The sequence below is a fragment of the Hevea brasiliensis genome, chromosome 3 (genome assembly GCF_030052815.1).
Source record: "Hevea brasiliensis isolate MT/VB/25A 57/8 chromosome 3, ASM3005281v1, whole genome shotgun sequence".
Lineage (NCBI taxonomy): Eukaryota > Viridiplantae > Streptophyta > Magnoliopsida > Malpighiales > Euphorbiaceae > Hevea > Hevea brasiliensis.
Window position 1 is genome coordinate 103,838,603 of NC_079495.1, and position 25,806 is coordinate 103,864,408.

Sequence of the window (25,806 nt, forward strand, 5' to 3'; positions counted from 1 at the left end):
AAATCATGAGATACCATTGATTGCCTCTCAAAAAATATTCCTCACATACATGTCAGGCCTCCCATGATTACTAAAATTTCTCATAAATCACATACATAATAAATTACTCAACATTAAAATATAAAATGAGCCGAGCTCTTTCATTCTGCAATAATTTTTTTTAACAGAAATTTCATCAGATGCAATTGATGTTAGAAGGTCAAGCAAATAGCATGCATCTGTATTTGAGGATGGTCAGTTATTACCTTACATTTCAAACGATCCAAAAACCATTGGGGCTCACAAATTTTCAAAGGAACTGTCAACGAAACATAACCACTCCCCATTCCACCATGTAATTAAGTTTTACAAGAATATCTCAAGTGAATGAGGTTCAACCTATACAACTTGTCAACACAAGAAGTAAACTAGAAAATATATGACCTACTGTATACTCGAGCTTTCACCTTTGACCTTGATTCGAGACTGAAATTCTTCACAGCAGCTGCAAATTACGCTTCAATAACCAGGTCAGATTCCTTCAAACACATGAAAAGCAATCTATAGGTTAGTAATATATGTAAATTACTAAATTGAAAATCTGGAAAAAGAGTGCAAGGACCACAGAATTGTGATTTCAGAAACAGGGGAAGGACGGGGGGATTTATGGAAACATTTGCAAGTGCAATGATCAGAAGACAGGAGAAACCACAACCATGAATTATATTTATGCAAGCACAATGAATGAACATGTCTGGGTGAGGATTTTCTTAGCATCAGCCCACTAGGCTGGTGAACTATCGAGTACAACTTTCATTCCAACACTCAAAACAAAACCCTTCATGGAAAAAAAATAAGCTGATTCCAAAACTAGGCAATCCTTCCGTAGTCTTTTCTCCCTCGGGATGCCGGTGGAATGCTTGTGAAAGGATAATTAGCCCTACGCCCTACAATAGAATGTAATATGAGTTAAAATCATATCAACCTATCCTATTGCCCATAGAAACTATGTAGTACAGCTAATGTTGCTCCTACAAGATTAATATTAAACACAATGGAAAAGAGAAACTAAAGGAAGAAGTAACATGTCAATGTTAAAAGAAGTACCCCATGGCATGCCATTATTGAGTGAACCATTTCCTGGAGAAAGTGGCCCCCCAGAATTAAAATTGGGTTCTGGGGGCTGGACCTTGATATGATTCCATTCACTACCCCGAACAGCAGATCTCCCATGACTGAAGCGTGGAAGAGATTGCTGTCCCAAACGACTTGGTGAATTTTGCGAGATATGAGGCATGAAGTGAGAAGGCTTTGACATTGGACGGCCATATCCAGCATGCATATCATGAGCTGAAGGAGGGCTGCCCACTTCAGTGTGTGTAAATGCTTGAATAGGTCCATTTTGTCTGACACAAGTGAAATCCAAAATGGTAAGAAAACAGTATATATAACATCACTCATTTCCTCCTCCAAAAAAGAATACACAACCTTTCCACACATGACTTGAGGAGGTAAAAAGGCACCCAAACACTACTTTGAACAAACCAATAGATAAGAGATGACCAACACTAAAATTTTAACATTACCTATGGAACTATCATCCAACCAACAGCTTCCATCTTTTGTCACTAAGTTCATTTAAAAAAATAAACCAAGACTTCGGTTCATCTAAAATACTTGAAATTCACAGTGCATATCCATTCACACATTAAGTGATTAATATGATGTTGCATCAATTACATATGAGAGAGAGAGAGAGAGAGAGAGAGAGAGAATAAGCCTGTACTTTTTAAATCAATAAAATGAACACAGCTATGTGCAATTGAAAATGAACTGTATAAATATACTCAAGGGAATACAGAGTATACCTCTGAATCAATGAATTCGAACTTTGGTTTGATGCCCAGTAGGATCTTCCAAAACCAACCGATGAATCACCTGAACCAAGACGCATGCCTTTGCTGAACTCAATGCCTATGGAATTGACATCTGAACCATCCTCTTGTAGAAGAAGTTCATCACTGAGAAATGAATAATGGATGCCATACTAACAAGTTAAATAAGCACAAGGCTTTTAAATTACTTGGTTATTCCAAGTAAGACGGCTATTAGCATCACAAAATTACCACTCAGGAACTTTTGGAACTTCAATGGTTAATAATAATTACAAAAACACATATTGAACATGCTCTCAGCAGATATACCATCTAATCTCTTAGATGTACAATCGCGCAATAATTTTATTATATTGGAAAAATAAATGCACCATGTTTCTCCTGAATAACTAATGAATTTTGAAAAGTGGATGATGAAAATTACAAATCCATAAGCAGAAGAAACAGACATAAAAGACTTAAATCTAACAGAATTGTATAGGACGAAATCATTCAAGTATCAAATTGGTTCTCTACCAGCTTGTGGCATTAAATCACTCAATTTTGTGTAGATTAATTGAGGATAACCTAACCATTTTCTTCTTTCATCGCCTGACCAATGCCGTACTAATAAACTTCAAAAAATTCAATCTTCAATTAACTCTCGTTTGTCTTCAAAAATAAATAAATAAATCAAATTTGATAAATGGGTCAGAAATGGCTACTATGGTAAACTCAAATAGTACCTCCAGAACCAGAACCATTCAGTGTGAAACCCCAAAAACTAAGCTAAATGCATGTTGAATCCATCATTTTCATTTGTGACTAGGGTTGAGAAGAATTCGATTAAAATTGAAAAACCAAACCGAACCATTTGCATTCAGTTTTTTCAGTTTGGTTTGGTTCTGATTTTATAAGAAGTTCGATTTTCAATTTAGTTTAGTTATTTCGCCCAAAAAAACGAATAAACCGAACCAACTGAATTTAGTGGGCAGCATTTACAAGGGGTTTAGGCTTGTTATGCTTAAAAGGCCTGGTTATTTTACTTCAGTTTAGACTCGTGTTATTTACTAAAAACTCTAAAAAACCCCAGGTCAAGCCCACGTTTACTTCACTAAAAAATGAAAAATGGAGGCAGACCTAACCCTAAGTCACTACTCACTCACTAGCTCCCTTTTCCCTCCCTGGTTGTGCAGCTGTACCTCCCCCAACCTGCCTCTCAAGTCTCAACCCCTCCGACGCCCTCTCTCTCTCACTTCTCACACTCTTTTGCTTTAGTCTCTCTCACTTTGTTTTGCTTATCCCCTTGCCATTTTGCTTTGTTTTGCTTCAGACTCTCCCAGTTTTGCCTGTGTAACTTGCTGTTTTGCTTCATTTTGCCTTTGTGCACGAACTCAAAATATTTTGTTTTGGACAGGTTGTACTCGTCTTCATGGTTAAGTTCAGTGCCTCTCTTTAGGGAATTCAGTAATTTGGTTTGTCCAATTCGATTCAGTTCAGAACCAAACTGACCGAATTCTCTGCCCCATTTGTAATCATATTTTTAATTTATGATGCATAAAAAAAGTCTGCGGGCAAATATGAATCTGAAAATTTGATGTGGTTGAAGTTTGCATTGCAACATGAAAATTGTATAGGATACCTGTAATTGGGATCCCAATCCCCTGGATCTGGCAATGACAGGCTAGTATCAGGCTTATCATGAGGTGGTCCTACATTATGAGAGAATTGCATACTAGAGTGCTTGAACGAGCCTGGCATGTTCTGAATGGCAGAATGACCCGCAGAAATTCCACTACCTCCATGTTGCTGCATCCAATTTGCAGTGCTAGAATTTGACTGCCGAAGTGAGGGTGAACTTCCAAGCACTGAAGGATTTCCCTCAGGTTGGGTAGAACTGGTGCCATCAGCATATTGTCCTTGCCAATGCAAAGATGGCATACTCTCTTGAGAACTTCCAGAATACCCCCAACATTTTCTTCTATTGAATTGGGTAACTGCAGCCACTTTTCCTAAAGGTGATCCATGACTATTGCTTCTTGCAGGTGAAGTTGGACCATAGTGTCCTGGAGAACCAGTGGAAACTTGACCATAGGAACTTGGTGGAGTGAATTGTGAGGGACTGGTGCCAAGGGGAAGTGGTGCAAAATTTCCTGTTGATGGACTCATACCAATTCCATTTGGATGTGAATACTGAATAAACCTACGTCTTGCATCTGGACTGCTTCCAAGCATTGACAGACCAGTCTGTGCATGCATGTTCATCCCAGAAGGACCAACTGGTGAATAATATGCAAACATATTACTGCCATCCCCATAACTACTTCCAAGGCCAATGCCATCATTGTAACTACCATGGCTTCCTATACTGCCATAACTATTACCATGCCCATAGGGAACCACTTGAAAATGTGGGCTGTTATGAAGAGATACTCTGGTCCTACCAGGAATCTGCATTCAAAATAAAATTGCTGTAAGTTTTTTTTTCCCCATTATTCTCATTCTGCATCTCTGTGCATAAAAAATTTGAATAGACTCAGATAGTAAGCGTCTCAATGATCACAAATTTGCAGAAATTTTCAATTCCTCTTTTACTTAAAAAAATTAAAAGCATTAAATATTTCAAACGGGCAATAAGCTCACATTAGGAGAGAGACCAGCAGCAAACCAATGCCCGCCGCCTGGGTGATGGTCCACCTTAAAATTTTGTGCAACAGGCTAAGAAAATAGAAAGACAAAGAGATCAGTATCATTTCAAATGAATAACAATAATGCAAAACAAGAGCCTAAACCCCCACAATGCAAGTAACCCATGAATAACCGTGTATCTCAATAATACAGTAACAAAGCCTAATCCAATAAAGAATAGGAGAAGGGCGCAGGAAAAGGGAGGAAAGTGAACATAAACAATTTTCAGGCCAAATTAGTCTTTTTTTTCCTCTTTTTTTAAATCTTGACAATTAACTTCTTGGATTGAAAATCAAAGATGAAGTGATAACCAGAAATATAAACAAAAATGTCAATCTTACAAGGGACCTGAAAATTAAATGAAACAAGGTTGGGACAATCTTCAATTAAATGTAACAAGGTTGTCAAGCATCAAATGCAACCTATGTTGCAATTTGCAACAAGGTTTTTTCACATTTCTTAATTATTTGGGAAAGAAAAATGTCAACCATAGGAAGAAGTAAATAACACATAAAAAAATGGGGGCAAAATGTATCAAAATTAAACCAAATGAAAGTGCTTAATCAGTAGTAAGTATTAATTCAGGAGAATAACAAGCCCAAATAATAGTGAAATCTTATGCTGGTCCAGGAAAACTCCTTTTCAAATGTCACTCCAAGCATCAGGAGCAACGGGTTGATGAATACAACACTCATCATCTACTTACCATGCGAGGGGTCTCTGGAGGAGGCTTGTAGGGGCAGGTGAAAGGCTCCCCTGTTACAAAAGGGTGTTTTGAAGCCTGCAGATAATTAAGTTTTAGCTCCAATTATTCACAGCTGTAAATTTATATTGTATTGCAGGAGAAATCAAGTCTACAACGTGATGAAATTGCTGATAACTAGAGCAAGTTCAATTACCTGGAAAGGGGACCACCTCTTTGCAGGATCAAACTCAACAAGCCCTCTTAAGAAATCAATCAAAGCTAATCGTATTTGACTCTCTGTTATTTGTTAATTATACAACAGAAATTAGACACTTCCAAGAAGATCGTAAAAATATTAAGGAAATTCGTTGAATAGAATCAGATGCTACAGAGATGAGAATAACCTTTCATTATATCTTCCTGTGGAAGATTCTTTCTGTAAGGATAGTTTGTAACAATTGCCTCAAGGTTCATATGATGGAAATACTCCTTTCCAATAGATGGTTTTTTCAACTCTCTCTGAGCAGAAACAAGCATCCATCAGATACACGCATAAAGTAATACATAACAAAGAACAGGAGTAAAATGAGAAAAACACGCCGTGTCTTTAAACTCTGAAGAGGAAGATCATATGAAGTTATTTATTTTTCATTTATCTGCTGATTTTCCTCTTACTTCCGGAACTAGAATTTGGATACTTACAGCTTCATATTCTTCCACAGTTAATGCTTGGTAAGCATTTTTGCTACCAAAGGAAACTTCACCATTGTCTACATTGTGGACACTTCCAACGCACTTAAAGAACTTGCTTGTATTTTTAGCCTGCTTTAGCAGATAATCGGGTGGTTGTCCACTACAAATACACAACCACAAATAAAAGACTGTTCAAAACAATTGCTAAGGAATACCCCTTTGGCTGCTCGCATATTTTAATAACTAAATTCTTTAAAGCATCAACATAAAAGAAAAAATGAAGAAAGCTACATACACAATAGCAATACTAAAAAAATGATACACAAGGAAATGGTTTGTCGAATCAAGAAACAGCATATCAATACCTTTCATAATTCACATTGGAATGAGAAAAGAGGATATGAAGTAGACAATACAAATATAATTAAAAAAGAAACAAAATATCAAATTCCGAACATAAAAACTCAGTGATATTAAAAGGGATATGAGGTAATTCAGGAGAGACAAGGAAAACCCATTACTGAATTTCACTAAGTAAAAAAGAAGCTTTAAGAAAATGTCAAATAAACTTTAGCTCTTAGTTACCAGCAGAAAAGAAAAAGACTTACCCAAGTATTTCAATCATTCTCCTCAAAAGATCAAATTCTGAAGCTCCAGGGAAGAGCGGCAATCCTAGAAACAGTTCTGCAACTATGCACCCAAAGGACCACATGTCAATAGCAGTAGTGTATCTGGAAAGGCTAAGGTCGGCTTTTCATTGTAAAAAGTAAATTGTAGTCACAGTGAAATGAAAATTCAGCTTTTAATTAAAACCCCGTGAACATTAGACCATGAGTCATTATCCAAAACACCCATTAATCTGGAAAATATCTGATGTTGACTTACTGAACTAATTTTGCACACCAAAATTAAAAAATTACATAATAATTACTACAAGTCATTTAAATGTTAACAAAAATCTGCCTACCAGTAAATGAAAAGGGAAAAAGAATTGTAATAGAAGTACAATTGGAAACTGCAGCTGCAATTTAATCATAATTCATGCTTAAACTTAGAGTTAAGGATTGATCAGATGCTGCTATCCAAATTCAGGTTCAAAATCTGCTTTCTTTCTAGCAAAAAACCAAACTTGTATCGATGTATCAGTGGAACATTCCCAGAAGAAATATCTGCATGTGTGCCCACACTAAAGTTTTTGAGCTAGCAACTTTAAACTATTTCCAAATTAATTAAAAGTAAAAATATGTCCTCATCCACCCACACAGATGCGACCAGAGAAACAATTAGTGGAAACAATAAAACAATACTTTGATTTAAAAGGATACTGATACCCAAGAAGGACTTCAGGTGACCTGTAGTAACGACTCTGCAGAATACACAGAAGTATGCAATTACAAGGCCTTCCATGTGATGATAAAAAAATAAATAAAAAAAAATCCTGGGAATAAACATAAATGTGCACCTGGATGTAGGAGTAAACAGTTCGATCCTCCGTGCATGCTGATCCAAAGTCAATTATTTTAATTTCTGCTGCCTTCACACTGTTTTTTCAAAGTACAAAAATTCGAATTGAACAGAAACAAAGACTCATTATAGAGTTTGTGATCAAAACAAATCAAGAAAAGTAATTTACCCTGTGCAAAGAAGAATGTTTTCAGGCTTCAAATCACAATGAATTATCCCAGCATCCTTTAGTAGAGCCAAGCCACGTAGAATCTTTCAGAGACACATTGGAAAAGGGAATAAGAATATGAGTAACTCCAAATATGATGCAGCATTATAGAAACTTTCAACTTCTAAACAGAAATACCCTTACCTGTTTAGAGAACAATTGGACAATGCTCAGTGATAAGCCCCTGAATTGATTTATCTTGATAAGCTCATACCTGAATAACTTCACAATGTCAAGAACAAGCTGCACAAAGGAATAAAAACAACAAATGCATGTATGAAGGTAACAATGGCATTTTCAATGCAGGCCCTTGAATGCACAGATACTAGGAGACTAAATATAGGTAGTCACTGTAACTTACAGATTTGTGTCAAGCAATTCAAAGCAAATGCACAAATGCCGCTGAAATACAAAATAATCATAGATACGAACAATGTGGTGCTTATCTTCAGGATCATACCTCTTGTTTAACTGTATTGAGTAAAACCATCAGTACAAATATTATAATTATTGGGAGATATACAATTGAAGGTCATTTTTTAGTTACCGTTGACAAAATAGATACTTCAACTAAAGCTTGCTGATAGTAAGCTGGTTGATTTTTAATAATCTTCACAGCAACAAAACTATTGGTTTCTGCAAGCCAGCATTTAGCAACCTGCCCAAAAGTTCCATGGCCAAGAACATCTTTGACAATGTATCTGCAAATGTGATGTAATCAGCAGGTCATCAAAAAACTTGAAATTACATTTTAGAAAGAGTTACTTAAAAGTTAACCTCATTCTTTAAAACATTACAATATCACCTAACCTTTAGTTTGGATTTTCAATACTCAACATTTCTGAATTTCTTTTCAAAATTCCTCTCAATCCAATTTTTTCATTGATAAAATTGTTTTAATGGTTTAAGCACCATAAATTGAGTTTCAATTTAAGACATGGTTTGTAAGAAATAATTAAGCATTATGAAAGAGATAAGTCTTAGATATAAGATCAAATCTTTTCAATTGTAGTTCGCAAATAAAATTTGTAAAAAACTGCACTCAAAAACTTATTTTGAATTGCCATTAGTTTTCTACAGAACAAAACCACACCCCCCCACCCCCCCCCCCCCCCAAATTTTCAAGATTTTATGGAAAAATGAACAGAACTTTGAGAATAGAAGATTGAAAAGGGTTTAACTGTAACTGTTTACTAAAGTTCAGGATTGATATTATAATATATTAAAGCTGAACTCAATTGTAATGATCCCAAAAGTTCAAGCTGCTGAATATAATTATCCCCAAAATTTAACTACAATTTAATTGCACTGTACAATCTTTCTTACATCAAACTTCAAAAAAAGATTTATTAATAAAGTAAAAGATCTACAGTGATATTCAAGCTTTGGCCTTTAGAAACAAACCATAGACATAAATCAGGTTTCAAGTACACTCATCAAGCTTATATGGGGCTCAATTTGCAGTGTGGAAGAATATTTGATAGCTTGTTCACAGACCATGGTTGACTTTGTTCTCTCTTTCTTTTCTGGTTCTCCATGCTCTTCTTCAACTTCATGTACTCTTGTTCTATTTTCTATTATTTAAACTACTATCCATCATTTTGCTAGTCTAGATTGACCTAAGCACCACGCCTTCAAGTCTGTCCCTAAAACCCCATTTGTTAATCTCAAATCTTAATTTTCTCCAATAACTAGCGACTTTTCAAGCCTAAACTTTTCAACTACCAAGATTGTACAACACCAAGCACAACAAAATATGATTTTGAGAAAAGGAGAAAAATCATGAGGAAATAAAAATGGCAATCATGAGCAAACCTTCTCTGTGACTCTAGATTGACCAATCCAAAATTTACAGTCAGAATCAGATCAGAATTCACATTGTCATGGCCATCATTCAGGACTCCAATTGATGGGCTGGTCAAATATCTTTTTGGATTTAATTCTTCAGAATACTTGAACTGTGGATTGCATATTTGATATGTCTCAACTATGTCTTTAGTTAGTCTTGCCACCAACTGCACAAATTAAAAGCTATAAGTTAGCAGAAAGATCTGTTTCAAACAATTTTAACTCAGGAGTGCTTCAACTTATTAAGTAAGACAGGTCGTCATAAATGCGAATGACGAAGGTAGACAAGTTCAAAGATAAAACAGATGTTCAATGGACTGTGGCATAACGATAAAAGGCCACAAACCAGAAGGCAGATGTACACACAAACTGTGACAGAGGTGGTCAAATTATGGGATCACTATATGCACCCTAATTGGCAGCACCAACCCAACATCTCTGTTCCCGTAGACAATGTTGGTTTCTTCAGACCCAATAACTAAAGAACTTTGGATGGCATGTACCTAGTTCAGAATCTGATACTAGCCACCCACATGATTTGTGGATAATGTCAAACATGTATGTACTAGTCAATATATAAGGTTACACATCATGGACCAAGCAAATTTAGACATCATGTAAAGTCTCAAAAAATATATGTATGCTGCCACAAGGATTTCGCTATAATTTCCTTATCATCACGTATCAATCACAATGAATATTTAATAACATCAAGTTTTTAAATTGAACTTAATGGAAATTAAAGATCAGTAACCTACAGATTTTATCAAACCCAGGTCAGATCCTAATTTAATCCATCTACATGTTCAATTGAAGACAAAAAGGACTAAAACCCCAAGGTTTAGCACAGTGAGGATGGGTGATCAGAAAAACCCTGCTTCTCCAGTCATCATAATATTTCTCCCACCACTCTTATTATTTGCCTCTAGAAGGATAAAAAAGACATAAAAGAATACCTTATGCTGTGTTTGGAAATAAGGGACAACAAAGCCTAGAAAATCATAAAGGAACATTATTTTCCTCTGTTTGAGAAGTGGAGGGAGGGAGGGGGGAGGAAGAAAAATGGAGGGAAGACAACAAAATATTTTCCATTTGGGCCCATCACTTTTATTCTCTCCAGATTGGGGAGAAAATTGGTGTAGGAGTTAGAAAGATACATCTATATCCTTTATTAATAATATTTGTATCAAGAAGGTAAAGGTCAAAATTGTAATTCGGAGAACTTTTCATTCACTTTTTCTTTCTTTATTTTCTTCACAACCAAAAAGCAAAAACTAACAATATAATACTACAAGAATGTTAACCAAAAAAAATCCAGGCCTAACTACCAAGAAAAAAATGTTGAGACATATGCAGGGAGCTCTGCAGCCCAAGATAGTAAACAAAAACTAAGATTCAATGTAATCCTATGGAAGTCAATTTCCCCTTGGAACTTCTATGATTTCTTTACTAACATGAAATTATAACAAGGTATATCATAATCCACTGACCATTCAATTCGTTTTACTCTTTATTTTTTCAGGAGGATTTTTTTTTTTTAAGAGATGGATAATCCCAAAGCAACACTGTGGAACCATAAAAATCCTGTCAATGGCAAACCAATTAATGATCTTAAAAAAATTTTTGCATTCCGCTCTAACCAAAGACACAAGTAACGCAAAAAAAATTGCACACTCATGTCTCTCTTTCCCTCTCCTTCCTCACATTTCACTCCATGATTCCTACAAGAAAACACCGTGCTCCAATGCCCTCCAACCTCGTTATCCTGTCCTCATACACACGGGAAAAAAATATCCTTAATATTTGAATCAATCAATTTGAACTTCCTATTGAAAATCTTCAAAGTCATTTTCAAAATGCCCCAATCTATTCTCTACCTCCTCATTATTGAAATTCTAACATGATCCAGAGATGATATTACAGATTTTAAAAGTATTATCTCCTTATTTTGGATTTGCAAGATCCTCTTCCAATGATATACCTTCTATTACTATTAATGAATTTTCTGCTCTCCTCCATTATGCCTCAAGTTCACTTTCCCTCAACTGAACTGAATCTCAAGTTCAAACAAACTGCGCTGCGCTTGGCTATACATATCCTCATATATGCTGTGGTCCTCAATTAGCCTAATCTCTGCATTGTACCCGACACTCACTTGCACAGTTTTTCCTCTGTTTTCTAAAATAGTTTATGTTATATGAGCCTTGAATTCTAAGGATCATGCTTGCCATAAAACTTAATCCAATAAATTCAGAGAAATAACACCAATGGAATTTTCAATGAGATTTATGGTGCTGGTAAACAGTTTGTATTAATACCTGATCTTGTAACCAACCAACCTGTTCCCTTGTACGCAAAGGAAATCCTCCCTGATTCAGGTTTTAGCATCCTCTAAAATAGGCACACACACACTAACCCTTTTTACATTAGGGTTTTGCATAATTCTCCATTTGAATGTTTGTAAATCAGATTCAAAGAAATTTAGGGTTTGCAAGATTCTCTTTCCTATACTATACCTTTTATTATTAATAGTGGATTTTCTCCTCTCCTCCATCTATAAGCATATGCTAAACATGAACCAAATAAGTCAGTATATGCTTAGCTTCTCTAGATTTATTGTTTTCATGTTTTTTAACTTAAACAACTTACTAAATTAGGGTTTGTTGTAACAGCTTGTATCAAGAACCTATAGAAATATGTGGTCTGATATTCAATCTTGTTCATTAAGTCACCTTCCCTCGTATTCAAAAATTGTATGAAATAGCCTCTATATGTTGGCATTTTTCACTAGGGCTTCCTTGAAGCTAATAACCATGCTTTATAATTTCAAATGCTGAATCTTTAATGCCTTTGCACCATAATCACATCAAGGAAGGCAATCCATCAGTTGCATATAGGATTTATTCTTTTTTTTTTTCTTCTATCGTTATCAAATGTACAGTTGCCTCCTCAACATCTGTGTTTTAGACATCATGCAATAGACATCTAAGCTGTTGCCATTGGGTTGGCATCAATTCCACATAGAATGGGATTCTTCAACTAAAACGAGTCCAAACTCTATTACTAAGCCTCTCAATCTAATGCCATTCATATTCAAAATCTTTAAGTTTCCAATTCTTATACTGAACACAAAAACGCTCAAATTTTAATATGCAAACTGAAACCCAACACCTCACAAACCAGCATAAGAATCGCAATAAAACAAACCAATCAAGTAGATAAAATAAAACAAATCAAAAAGCAAAAGATAACCAGAAAAAAACACTCACAGGCCTTCTCACAACGACGCGCAAAGCTTCTGCCTTGTGCGCAGGATCAGTCCCCGGCGTGTACGGCTCAAATGCTAGCTGCCTGGGCCGCCACCGTAGTGAAGACGCTTCCAATTCTTGCGTTTCATTAGCGCTTAGCGCATCCATTAACCCCCAAAATCGAAAAGAACGAAAAGGGCAAAGAAAACCCAATAATCAAACTCCTATCTGGAATTGCTCCATTGGTATATGAATCAACAAACGAAGCACCAACAGAAAATTGGATTGATCAGGTATTGGACAGTCCAGTTGGAATACCCAATTGCGGTGGAGCAAAGAAGTGGAAGAACCCACCAACAGATTCTAATCCCATATCTCTGTCATTCACTTACATGAAGTCAAAAGCACAAAATCGCATTACTCGATCCATGAAAATGAACAAGATTCAGCGTTGGATTGGATTTGGATATGAAGCGATCACTATAGACTCTTGATAGATTAAAACACCCAGCAAAAAAGATTGAAAAAAAAAAAAAGAAAACAAAAAGAGATCAAAATTACTAAAAGATTTTAATCACAAGAGAGGATAAAAAGGATGAAAATTAAGGATAATAATTTATATAAATAAAAAAAACAAAAGTAACATATAATAAGAACAAAATAGATTAATGGATGAATAGAGACAGGATTGGAGACGGTATAGAAAGAGAGAGAGACAGAGAGGGGAGGCTTAGAGAGAGAGAGCTAGCGAGAGAGTGAAATTCTTTTATACGTATATATATAACTTTGCTCCAAAAGGGGATTGTTCTTTGTTTCTCAAGATTTGTTTGTTTATGATAACACAGCCGCAGGCACTGCGTTTTTTTTTTCTTTTTAATTATATTATAATAATTTTTAGGTATTTTCTATTGTTTCTTTAATTTAAATTCACTTAATTTATAATTCCTATATTTCACCATTCAATTAGATTTCATACAAGAAAAATTATGGATTTTAGCCATTAGTTATTAATTAATTAAATTTACTCTATTAGTCGCTCTTAGGGATGATAATTAGTTGGATATTAGAGAAATACTTAATCAATCTTATATCAATTAAAATTTAATATTAATTATTTAAATTTATTTTAAATTTAATTATTATTATCTAAAAAATATTTAAATTTATATAATTTTATATTTTTTTAATTATTAATTTACATATAAAAAATATTAATCATTTATATTTTAAAACTTTAATAATTCTTTAAATTATTAAAATTCTATTTGTTTGAAATATAGTATATAAAAAATTTTATAAATATTATTATAAATGTCACGACCCAACCTATGGGCCGAACCGGCACTAGGACCTGGGCCAGCCTAAAGCCCCCAAGGCCCGTAGTAAGCCTAACTATTCATTAACCTAACTCTAAAACCCATTTGGGCCCAATTCAAGAATTCAACCGGACAGAGTCCGGCCATAAAATGAACCTTTCAACGAGGAGTTTTTGACTCACCCGACCTGTAAACACAATAATAATCAATTAGGGAGCTCAGCTCACTCTCCACATACTCATATCATCATAAAAATAAATGGGAGCTCAGCTCCCTCATCCAGCCCATCAAACCAGCATATAATAATAATTTTACACAAACATAATTTTATAGGTCCAAAATAGGAATTCACATTACAGATCCAATTTAATTAAATATTTCTAACACATGCGGAAATTCTAAAAGTTTACAAAATTACACAAACATAAATAGATGACCTGCGAGGGAGAAAAGCAGGTTAACCTCCAAAATATCCTCCTGTGGCCTAGAAAAATATTGAACAGAAGTGAGTGTTCGACTCAGAGAGTAAAATATTAATTTTAACCATAATCTCTATAACTATCTAAAACTAATGCCAACATCAGCAACAAATTCACATCATAACAGCAAAAAGGTAATTTGGAGCACTCACACACCCAGTAATATCAATCATAATATATGGGAGCTGATCCCCTATACAGCTCTCTTAAATCTAACCTGGTGCCAGCGAAGAACTCAAGCCGGACTTTCGCTTAATAAACCAAATCGGGGTCCCAGCGAAGATCTCAAGCCGTGTTTACCCGTCCTATCCATAGTCCACACCACATCACACGCACGCCAACGCACGCACACTGCTCCAAATTATCACAACAACATCCATGGCACTTTAACAGTTATGAATGCAACATAAAACGTGCCTAGAGTTTAACTACATAGATACATACATATAAGTGATGCATGGACATGCTTGAACATATAATAATAGTGAAATTACAATTAAAATTAATATTTTACTCACAAACTTGACAGCAATCACTGTGGCGGCTGGGCGGAGGAAGAAGACTGTCCCGGCTCACCTGACAATTACATTACAATTATTTAATACAATTGACTCAATACAAATCAAGAAAAGACCAAATACGTCCTAAGTCGGGTCGAAAATCCGACAGAGTCTCCTCTATACCGAGGACCTACCCAACCTGCAAAAGGGCTCAAAACACACTTCTATATTCACAATCCATATATCCACAACTTAATCACATCACACAGCCCCTCCTGGGCCTATCAAATCAATCATCCATCACAACATGTAAAATTTCAATTTAGTCCTTATAATTGATCATTTTTGCAAAAACTGCCCAAACAAGGTCTAAAAATTCTAAAACTTTGCCGCGCTGTCCTTAGCAATATTACTAGGCTATTGCAAAAAGAATCATAATTTTCTGAACTACCACGAATATTTTATGGATTTTTAATCCTATTTAAGCACTAAAAAATTACGAAAAAGCAAGGTTCGAGTTTACCTTTGCCGATTCCGACTCCGGTGACGCGCTTGGGACATCTGACAATGGTGGGGTAGCCAAAACCTTGATTGAATTCGGAGACTTTTTCCGGTAGTCGGTCTGTCTGGCCGGAAATTTACAGACCCGGACAACTGTCGAATTTCCGCGAATTGAAGATACCTACACGAAGCCCACAACACGGGGGTTAGTACATAAATTTTACAGAATTTTATAAGCTCATTAAACGCTCGGAAAAACACTGTAAAATTCCGTGGGACCCACCGAAAAACAGTGTCAGAAAATTTTGAAATTTATATCGCCGCGAAGCTCTCGACGAGTGGAGCGCTCTGGTACTCTCGGTTTTCTCGTGGGGTTCACGGTTTGCGAAAAATTTAGCCCAAAAATCAAAATGGGCTAAAACTTTCTGGGCAAAAATTAGACAAACCGCTCGATGGATTTCGGTGTTCTTAGTGTCTATGGAAAGCTCTCGACGAGTAGATGGATTTAGACACAAGATCTGATCTGATTGGTGGCTAGATCGGCCGGGAAGACGAAAAGTCGCGCGCGCGTAAGGGGGCGTTCGTGAGCGTTTTCCTACCGCCTGGGGCGGCGCGCCGACGAGCTAGGGTGGCTGGGGATGCGGCGGCGCGGTAAGGGGAGGAGGGAGGAGAGAAAAAAAATGGGAGAGGAAGAGAGGAGGAGAAACGTGCGCGGGAGAGAAAGAAAAAGGAAGAAGAAAGCCGGTCCGGTTCGGTTTGATTCGGCCAGTTCGATTCAAAATACAAAATTTTGAATTTTTACTCTGTCTTGGGACCGAAAACGAGGTTCAAAAATTCTGAAAAAATTCCAGAAAACTCAGAAAAATTCGTAGACTCCAAATATATTTTTAGTTTTACCACGTAGTCTTTAAATTAATTTTTTTAAAATCATCAAAGTTTATATTTTCGGAAAATCGAACCCGATTTTTAAAATCCGAAAAATCTCAAATAATTTTTTAAAATTAAATAAAATTAACTATCAATATTACTCATAAAATACTAAAATTTAAAATTTTTGGGGTGTTACAATAAAAAATAAATATTTTACATGTAATTTATTACTTATATAAATGACTTCATGTGATGAGCATTCAATACATAAAATTCGAATGTATTATTACTTAAACTCGAACACATCCCAAATTCGATAGTACACTACTCATATTTGTTTTATTGTGATTTGTTTGGGTCTGATACCTGCAAATATCCAATTTATTGTCATCTCTAATTGATTTTCTAAAGTTATATTATCCAATATCATCTCTCATTTTGAGAAGATTAACGTACATTAATTAAATTTATTCAATTTTATCCTTATTTCTACTAAGCATAATAATTATTTATATGATTTTTTATAATTCATCTTATTATCTTTCCCCTCTCTTATAAAATAAGATAAAAAGATAATTTAATTAAATTAAAAATAATTTTATTATAATATAGGTGATTTAATTTGGCCACGTTAGAATGAGAATTATTTTATAATGTAAACATAAATAATAATTTTCTTTATGAAAACAATGAATTTCATTATTTGATGTCTTTATTTATAAATTTAATCTTAGACTATGATAAATTTAATAATTTCTATATTAAATATTTATATTTAAAATTATATATACACACTTTAATTAATTAAATATACATAAATTTTGATATAAATATTTAATTTAATGTCACTATTATATGAAATCAAATTTATATTTGATGCATGTTTATTGTTAAGAAAGTTAAATCATTCATATTAAAATTATGAAATTTTCAAATATTCAATTCATATTATTATGAATCGATGAGTATTAGGTTTGCTAGTTTAGTATTTTTATTTTTTAAGATTGAGTGTTTAATTATTGTGAATGGAAAAAATATTCATTGAAAACGCTTTACCCTTTAAAGATTCAATCCGTCATGAATAAAATTAATCTGATGAAATATAAAAAAATAATAATTTATTATTTAATTTTATATTTTAACAAAATTATTTAATCTTTTTATTTTAAAAAATATATTAATTAATTCATATAATTTTATTCTATTTATATTTTAGTCAGCTTATGCGGTTTAAATTAAATTTTCTGCATAATTATGTTTTTTTTTTAAATGAAATTCATTAAAATAGATTAATTAATTAATAAATTTTCCTTTTTATTATTATTTCATTTTAAACACTTAGTCAACTTTATTTTATACTGGGTATTTATATTAATCCTGTTTTCACCGTTGTTTCCATTTAATCAAATATTATATTATTAGAAGAAATTAATTCGATAGTTAGTACCATGTGACTTAATAATCCCTTTTGTCATAAATTTATAAAGATCACATATCTCATTTTACATAATATTTTCAATTTTTAGTTTATAAATAAATAAATAAATATATTATGTTGTTTTATATCAGTATTAAATAATATCATTAAAAATTAACTCATTTATTAATGAAAAAAAAAGCAAGGGATTCACAGGAATTAAGATCTAGTTGCCCTTAATTTTAGGGACTGCATTGTATTTTTATTATTTTTTAATTTTTATTTTTATATAATATGAAACTCAAAATATATTAGAAGTAATACTTTAATATATATATATATATATATATATATATATATATAATAAATATTATTTTAAATTAATGATAACGTTATTATAGAATTTTTATTATTAAAAGTAAATAATTTAATATATTATTATTATTATTAATTTAATGTAATATCTTACTATATTAATCTATACAGAATATTATATTATTCTTTGAAGCGTATATATTTTTTTTATTGATCTAATATGTCTTTTTAAAGTTATTATTTTACAAATTAAATATCACTTTTACGTAATTTTTGCGAAATAAAGTGTAAAAATTTCATAAAATTAATTTGTTAAAACAAAATAATGATTATTTTATTTGAAACAAAATAACTATTATTTTTTAATTATAAACTTTATTTACCGTCCATAAAATTTAGGATATATTATATGTTGGAAATATGTAAATGATAGCTTATCATAAAAGAATATTTAAATTTATTTTTAAAATTTTGATTAGTTTGATTTAATTTTATGATAAAATTCATTCATTTGCAAATGAATTTCACGATAGAATTTGTTAATAAATAAATTTTTTTTATTTAGTATATTTTATACTAAATATAAAATTCATTACAAATGAAATGAATTTTATATTTAGAATAAAATAAAAAAAATATATAATAAGAGAATAATTTTATTACTTAAAATATATATGATTTTAGGTTTATAATTTATTTACAAATTCTATCAATTTTGATGGAATTTGATTTAATTATAATAGATTCCATGAAATTAATTATTGAGAATTCTAAATGAATTTTCATTTAAACTTAACACTAAAATTTTAGATTTAGATTTATAAATAAATTTCATAAAATTTTATAAAATTCATTTGTACAAAACACTACCTTTAATTTAATTCAATGATTTCAATTTTTATGATATTTACTAAATTAAGCAAATATAATACAAATGTAAATAAGAAATTATGATGTAATTTATTAATTTAATTAATATAATATTTATGAATAAATTTTGTTATAAATGATAAAATTTATAATAAAATTATTTTATTCGTTTAAAATTTGAATGTTACTTAACAAACTAATTATATTTAATGAATTTATTTTTTAAAAAAGAATTTATAATTTATAAATATAGACATGAAATATTTTTATAGTATGATATAAATATTTTAACACATTTATTCTTAATAATTTAAATACTATAAATGAAAGATATCTTAGTAAAAAATTTATACTTTGTACGCATATATTACATTTTAAGTTAAACATATAAAATAATTTGAATATGAAAATTTAGATGTACAGGCTATTTTATTAATAAAAATAAAATTTGAGAAACTTATTTATTTTTAATTATTATAATTAACCGTAAATTTGTTAATTGTGAATGAAAAGACTAATTTATTAACGTAACAAAATTTGAAGAATTAAATTATTTTAATTTATAAATAGATAAAAAAAATTTTAATAACTACCTTATAATTTACCTAGAAATAAATGATGCAAAACTAATTAAAAAATGTAGAGTCTTACATTAAAATAACTAAATCAGAAACATAAACAATTGGATTTCAAAGTGATGATCTTATTGAAATTAGACATGGCAATATATAGCCTTACAAAAGGTAGATAAACACAAATAACGTAAAGTTGTTGAAAAGAAAAAATAACAGCAGATAAATCCTAACAGTCCCAAAAGAATAGGACTTCCTGAAGAATAGGACTTTATTTTAACAGAAATTGACTGGACCAAGAACTCCTAATATTCCCTCCCTTAAACTTATTCCCTTTTTTTTTGGATTTTATAACAAGAATTAGTTTAAGTCTGAAACATCACATACACCAAGCTCTTTACGCAGTTTTTGAAATGCCTCCAACTTGAGAGGCTTTGTCAACAAACCAGCAAGTTGATCTCGAGTGCCACAAAACAATAAGTTGACAATTCCTTCCTTAGTAAGATCTCTAAGAAAATGAAATCTTACCCTTATGTGCTTAGAACGACCATGCAGAACTGGGTTTTTTGACAACTTAATAGTTGAAGCATTATCACACATAAGCTTGGTTCCTTCTACCTGTAAATGACCGACCTCTTTGAGTATTATTCTCATTCAAACAGCTTGACATGCACATGCAGCAGCGGCAACAAACTCCGCTTCTGTAGTTGATAAGGTGACTATAGTTTGCTTTCTAGATGACCATGCCACTGCTCCTTCACTCATCATAAACACATAGCCTGAAGTACTTTTGCTGTCTTCCATATCGCCGGCATAGTCACTATCAGTAAAACCAATCAACTCACTAATTCCTCCCCTTTTGTAGAATACACCATAGTTAACAGTACCTTTCAAGTACCTCAAGACCCTTTTTGCTGCTGCAAAATGTTGTTGTGTCGGACAAGCCATAAAACGACTTATTAGACTTACAACAAACATAAGATCAGGACAAGTGGCAGTGAGATACATCAAGCTTCCCACTATCTGTTTGAAAAAAGTTGCATCCACTTTAATGCCATTTTCGTCTTTGCCAATTTTTTGTCCTGGAACAATGGGATTACAAACAGAGTTGTAATTTTCTATCTCAAATCGCTTCAAAACCTCAGCTGTATACTTTTTTTGACATATAAAAATGCCATCTGATCGCTGTATTATTTCAATTCCGAGAAAGAACCTCTTCTGACCCAGATCAGTCATATCAAACTCCTTTTTCATAGAACATCTAAATTCTCCCAACAATATTTCATCATTGCTAGTAAACAAAAGATCATCAACATAAATGCTTACAATAAGAATGTTACCTTTCTTCCTTTAAACAAAGAGTGTATGCTCACTAGAACTGTTTTCAAATACTTCTTTGATGAAGTAGGATTCAATTCGGCTAAACCAGGCTCTAGGTGCCTGTTTTAACCCATAGAGTGCTTTGTTGAGCTTGTACACCATTTGTTCACTCCCCTTTTTTTCATAGCCTTTCGGTTGTTCTACAAAGACATCTTATTTCAATTCTTCATGTAGAAAAGCTGATTTTACATCTAACTGATAAAGTTTCCAGCCTTTCTGAGCCGCAAAAGCTATGATCATCCTTACAGTATCCATTCTGGCCACAGCCGCGAAAACTTCAGTGTAATCAATTCCATGCTCTTGTGTGTAGCCTTTCACCACCAACCTCGCCTTGTATTTATCAACCTCTCCAAGCTCATTTAGCTTAGTTTTATAAATCCATTTTACTCCTATTTTCTTTGCACCAGAGGGTAGAACTACTAAGTGCCAAGTCTGATTTTTTTCAATGGATTTAATCTCCTCATCCATAGCCAATCTCCACTTTGAGCTTTTGACTGCTTCCTCAAAGTTTACAGGATCTGAAATCGTCAAATACGCCATGTTAATATCATCTTCTTCAGAAAAACCTTCATCGGAAACATAATCAGTTGACCATATAGGTGGACGTCGACTTCTGCCCTCTCTTATAGCCAAATTTGGTTCGATTTCAGCAGCAGGTTCAGCAGCAGCTTCAATTTCACCATCTGGATTAATCGATGAAGCTGAAACTGTGTGTTGTTCAGTGTCTTCTTCTTTTGCGGTTGAAATTTCAATACTTTCTCCCCAATCTAAATCAGCTTCATCTTCAAAATTTTCCCAATCCCATTCACGATCCTCATCAAAAATTACATCACGGCTCACTATGATTTTTTTTGTAATAGGATCAAACATTCTGTACCCTCTGGATTCACCACTGATTCCAAATAAAACACAACTTACACTTTTGTCTTCTAGTTTTTTTCTCTTAGCATCTGGAATATGAACATATCCCACACATCCGAAAACTCGAAAATAGTCAACTGATGGTTTTTCTCCACTCCAAGCCTCTTCTGGTGTCATATCCTTTACTGCAAGTGTCGGTGATCGATTCAAGACATGATTCGCCCACATGACAGCTTCAGGCCAGAATTTCTTAGGTACTTTCTTTTCTGTCAACATAGCTCTTACCAAGTTCATCACTGTACGATTTTTGCATTCAGCTACTCCATTTTGTTGTGGAGTATAAGCTGTGGTCAGTTGTCTCTTCACTCCATGTTGCTTGCAAAAGTCATTAAATTCTGCAGAATTGAATTCTCCTCCTCTATCTGTTCTTAGGCATTTTATGGGCATTCCAATTTCTTTTTCCACCAAAATTTTGAAACATTTAAAATGGTAAAATGTTTCTGATTTTTCTGGGAGAAAGTACATCCATGCCTTTCTAGAAAAATCATCTATAAAACATAGCAAGTACCTTTTTTCGCTGCTTGAAGGCAGCGTAATAGGACCACATAGATCCGCATGAACAAGACCCAATTTTTCAGTTGCTCTCCACTGACTTCTTTTTGGAATGGGAGTCCGATGTTGTTTGCCCTTCATACATGCTTCGCAAGTGATTCTTGGATCAACAATTTGCGGCAAACCTTCCACCATGTTTTTATGTTGCAAGATACGAAGGCCTTTGTAGCTGAGATGGCCATAACGATAGTGCCAGAGTATTGACTGATCCGAATTTGAAACTTGGAGGCATCTCCCTTCATGTGTTGTGATTGATGACTCTGCAAGCAAAATGAACATCCGATTTGCACTCATAATTGATTCTGCCATTTTCCCTTTTTGTGGATGATAAATACTGCATACTCCATTTTTGAACAAAGATCAATACTCCCTTTTCTTGAAGTTGTCCAACACTCAAAAGATTATTTTTGAGTTCAGGTGCCCAATATACTTCTGCAATGGTGTAACAATTTCCCTGTAAAATCAATTTCACAGTACCTTTTCTAGACACTTTCATTCTTGTATTATTTCCAAGCTTGACACTATGAGTGAAAGTTGTGTCTAAGCTTGAAAACATACTTTTATTACCACACATGTGATTTGAGCAACCCGAGTCTAAGAACCATGCGTCACTTCTTTTTGCTTCATGGAGTTCTACATAGGCCATTAGCAGCAACTCATCTTCTTCGTCGAGCTCGGCATAATTTGCTTCATTTTTCCACTTTGGACATTCATACTGAAAATGTCCTAAGTCGTGACACTTATAACATTCAACAGTTGCTTTGTTGAAATTTGTTCTCCCTCTTCCACGCCCTCTTCCTCTCTAAGTTCCTCTTCCTCTGTTATTTGTACTTGATCGACCTATAACATTCAGCACTTGATCCTCATCATTGTTGCTAGGACGTCGAAATTTCTGTTCATGCACCACTAACGAACTCTGTAACTCATCAATGGACATAGTATCACTATCCTTTGATTCTTCGATGGACACTACAACATATGTAAATTTGTCAGTTAGAGTGCGTAGGATTTTCTCTACAATTTTCTTGTCTGGCATTTCTTCTCCATTGCTCCTCATCTTATTGGAGACCATCATTACTCTTGCAAAGTAATCAGTGATGGTTTCATCATTCTTCATCTCTAGAACCTCAAACTCTCTCCTTAGTGCATTAAGAAGAGATTTCTTCACCTTTAGATTCCCACCAAACTTCCGTTTCAGTGAGTCCCAAACACTCTTGGCTGTGCGACGGTCCAAGATTTGCTTAAAGACAGTTCGATCAATCGCTTGAAAGAGGTAATGCTTGACTTGGTGATCTTTGAGTCTAGCATCATCGAACTGCTCCCGTTGTGCCTCAGTTAGTATCGTTCCTTCTATTGGTTCTGTAAAACCAATTTCCACTAAACTCCACAGACCCTTTGCTCTAAGCAAATTTTCCATCAGTTCACTCCAATGATCATAGTGACCGTCGAAGTGAGGAATTTTTGTTAGAGTTTTATCTTCACTCATACTCTCTGTGTTTGATCACTCGAAGATTGCTACTTCCCTTTTTTTCAAAACCCAGTGGGGGCTCTGATACCAATTGTAGAGTCTTACAGTAAAATAACTAAACCAGAAACATAAACAATTGGATTTCAAAGTGATGATCTTATTGAAATTAGACATGGCAATATATAGCCTTACAAAAGATAGATAAACACAAATAATGTAAAGTTGTTGAAAAGAAAAAATAACAGCAGATAAATCCTAACAGTCCCAAAAGAATAGGACTTCCTGAAGAATAGGACTTTATTTTAACAGAAATTGACTGGACCAAGAACTCCTAACAAAAAAATCCAACAATAAATAAAAAAAAAACTTATTTTTCATGTGATAAATAAAAAGAAAAATTCAAAAATCAAATGATGAAAGCCATCAATGTTAAGTTGGTTTTAAGTAAATTATAAAGCAAGTTAGGTAGATTAAGAAAATTATTTAGATTAATTAAATTCCTTAATTCTCACCAACTAAAGTCTTCATAAGGCTATTTTATTATAGTTTTGGATTACTTAAAATTTAATGATGACAAAAAAATTTGAAAAATTAATTCTTTTATATTATTTAATGACAATACAAGAGTTATTGTCAATTAAATATATAAAGCGATAAAGTTTTAAAGGGAGAATTCGAGTTTATATGAAAATGAGTTTATCAATTATTATATTAAATTTTTACATTTAGATTTGCTCGCTTTATATATATATTTTAATCAGTTTTGCATATATCTCAATACAAAAGCTAATTTAATTGTTATTAAGCTCGATTTCATATTGATATTGAAATTATTGAAGAAAATTATTTTAAAAAAGTACTCCCAGTGGGGTTTTTATAATAATAATAATAATAATAATAATAATAATAATAATAATGGGTTATTTTCAATATTGTGGTGAGAGGATCAAAGGTGATATTTGGCATTGCATAAAATTTCTTGAAAATTATTATTCAAAGTCTAGGGCATGGAAGGCCGCCTATTAGAAAAATTAAGTGATGATTAAAGATAATGAGATTCTATTTCAAGAATAATAATTAAGACTTTAAATATTAATTAAAAGAACTTGAAAAATATTAAAAGAATAGGCAAAGTTTAATAAATTTACTTTAATTTTTATAATAATTTATTTTCAATATTAAGATTCTTTTAAATTTCAGCTTCTTTTATTTATATAATAAGTTTATCTATATAATAATTCTTGAAAATTAATAAAAAAAACTTTGGTTGTTTCTATTCATTAAAATATTTGTTAATGAAAATGATTGATTAAAAAAAAAAATACTGATTTCATTAATGAAATATAATTTTTTATACTAAAAAGTATGTCATGGCAGTGACTTTATATACTTTTATCTATAAATTAATTTGATTACTTCAAATAAATTACAAGTGGAAGATTTAATTGATAAAATTAAAGATATAGTTTAAAATTGAAAATGTGTGTAAAGTTTGAATTTTTTTAATTAACAAAATAAAATAAGTGAGAGATACTAATTTTTAAATTGAACCAATAAAATTAATACATAAAAAATAAATTCCAAACTTAAACGAAAATTTAAAAGATTAGTCAATGATTAGGTTGAAGTATTATATATCTAGTTCTTCAAAAAAATTTTTAATCAAATTTCAATTTAAATTTTAAAATTCACTAAATATTTATAGATAAATACTGAATAGAAAACGAATTTCTATTTGTTTATTCTGAAATTTGTGATAAAGAGGAGAATGAGCCATTTTTATGAAGCTATTTATTTTAATTTATAAGTTGATCAAACGGACTTATAAGTTCTAAAAATATGTTAATTTATATGTTTATAATAATTTTTAGACTTATAAATTAAAAAAAAATGATAAGCATAGAAGATCTAACGTTTTATTTTAATGCTTACAAATCATATACTTATAAGTTAATTTA

General features: G+C 32.6%; 2 protein-coding genes across 5 annotated transcripts; both read right to left on the reverse strand.

The window, feature by feature from the left end:
* Positions 1-191: 191 nt before the first annotated feature.
* On the reverse strand, positions 192-13,486 carry LOC110647446 (dual specificity protein kinase YAK1 homolog). Of its 4 annotated transcripts, XR_009147703.1 has the most exons (19): positions 12,709-13,468; positions 9,407-9,606; positions 8,139-8,292; positions 7,953-8,062; positions 7,736-7,805; positions 7,553-7,635; positions 7,382-7,460; positions 7,245-7,285; positions 6,528-6,650; positions 5,929-6,079; positions 5,631-5,745; positions 5,441-5,523; positions 5,248-5,322; positions 4,497-4,571; positions 3,496-4,304; positions 1,848-2,000; positions 1,087-1,385; positions 695-926; positions 192-518 (listed from the first exon to the last, which is right to left on the reverse strand). XR_009147703.1 is itself a non-coding variant. In XM_058144356.1 (18 exons), the coding sequence occupies exons 1-18, from the start codon at positions 12,853-12,855 to the stop codon at positions 511-513; spliced, it is 2,775 nt and encodes a 924-aa protein (XP_058000339.1). In that variant the 5' UTR covers positions 12,856-13,470; the 3' UTR covers positions 192-510. The 4 variants fall into 4 exon arrangements, 3 of the variants coding, with proteins under 3 accessions (XP_058000339.1, XP_058000338.1, XP_058000340.1); XM_058144356.1 differs by lacking the exon at positions 695-926 and having other exon boundaries at positions 12,709-13,470; XM_058144355.1 differs by having other exon boundaries at positions 300-926; positions 12,709-13,486.
* Positions 13,487-23,182: 9,696 nt separating this feature from the next.
* Positions 23,183-23,866, reverse strand: LOC131178435 (uncharacterized). The gene has a single exon (XM_058143391.1). The coding sequence runs from the start codon at positions 23,864-23,866 to the stop codon at positions 23,183-23,185; it is 684 nt and encodes a 227-aa protein (XP_057999374.1).
* Positions 23,867-25,806: the final 1,940 nt, after the last annotated feature.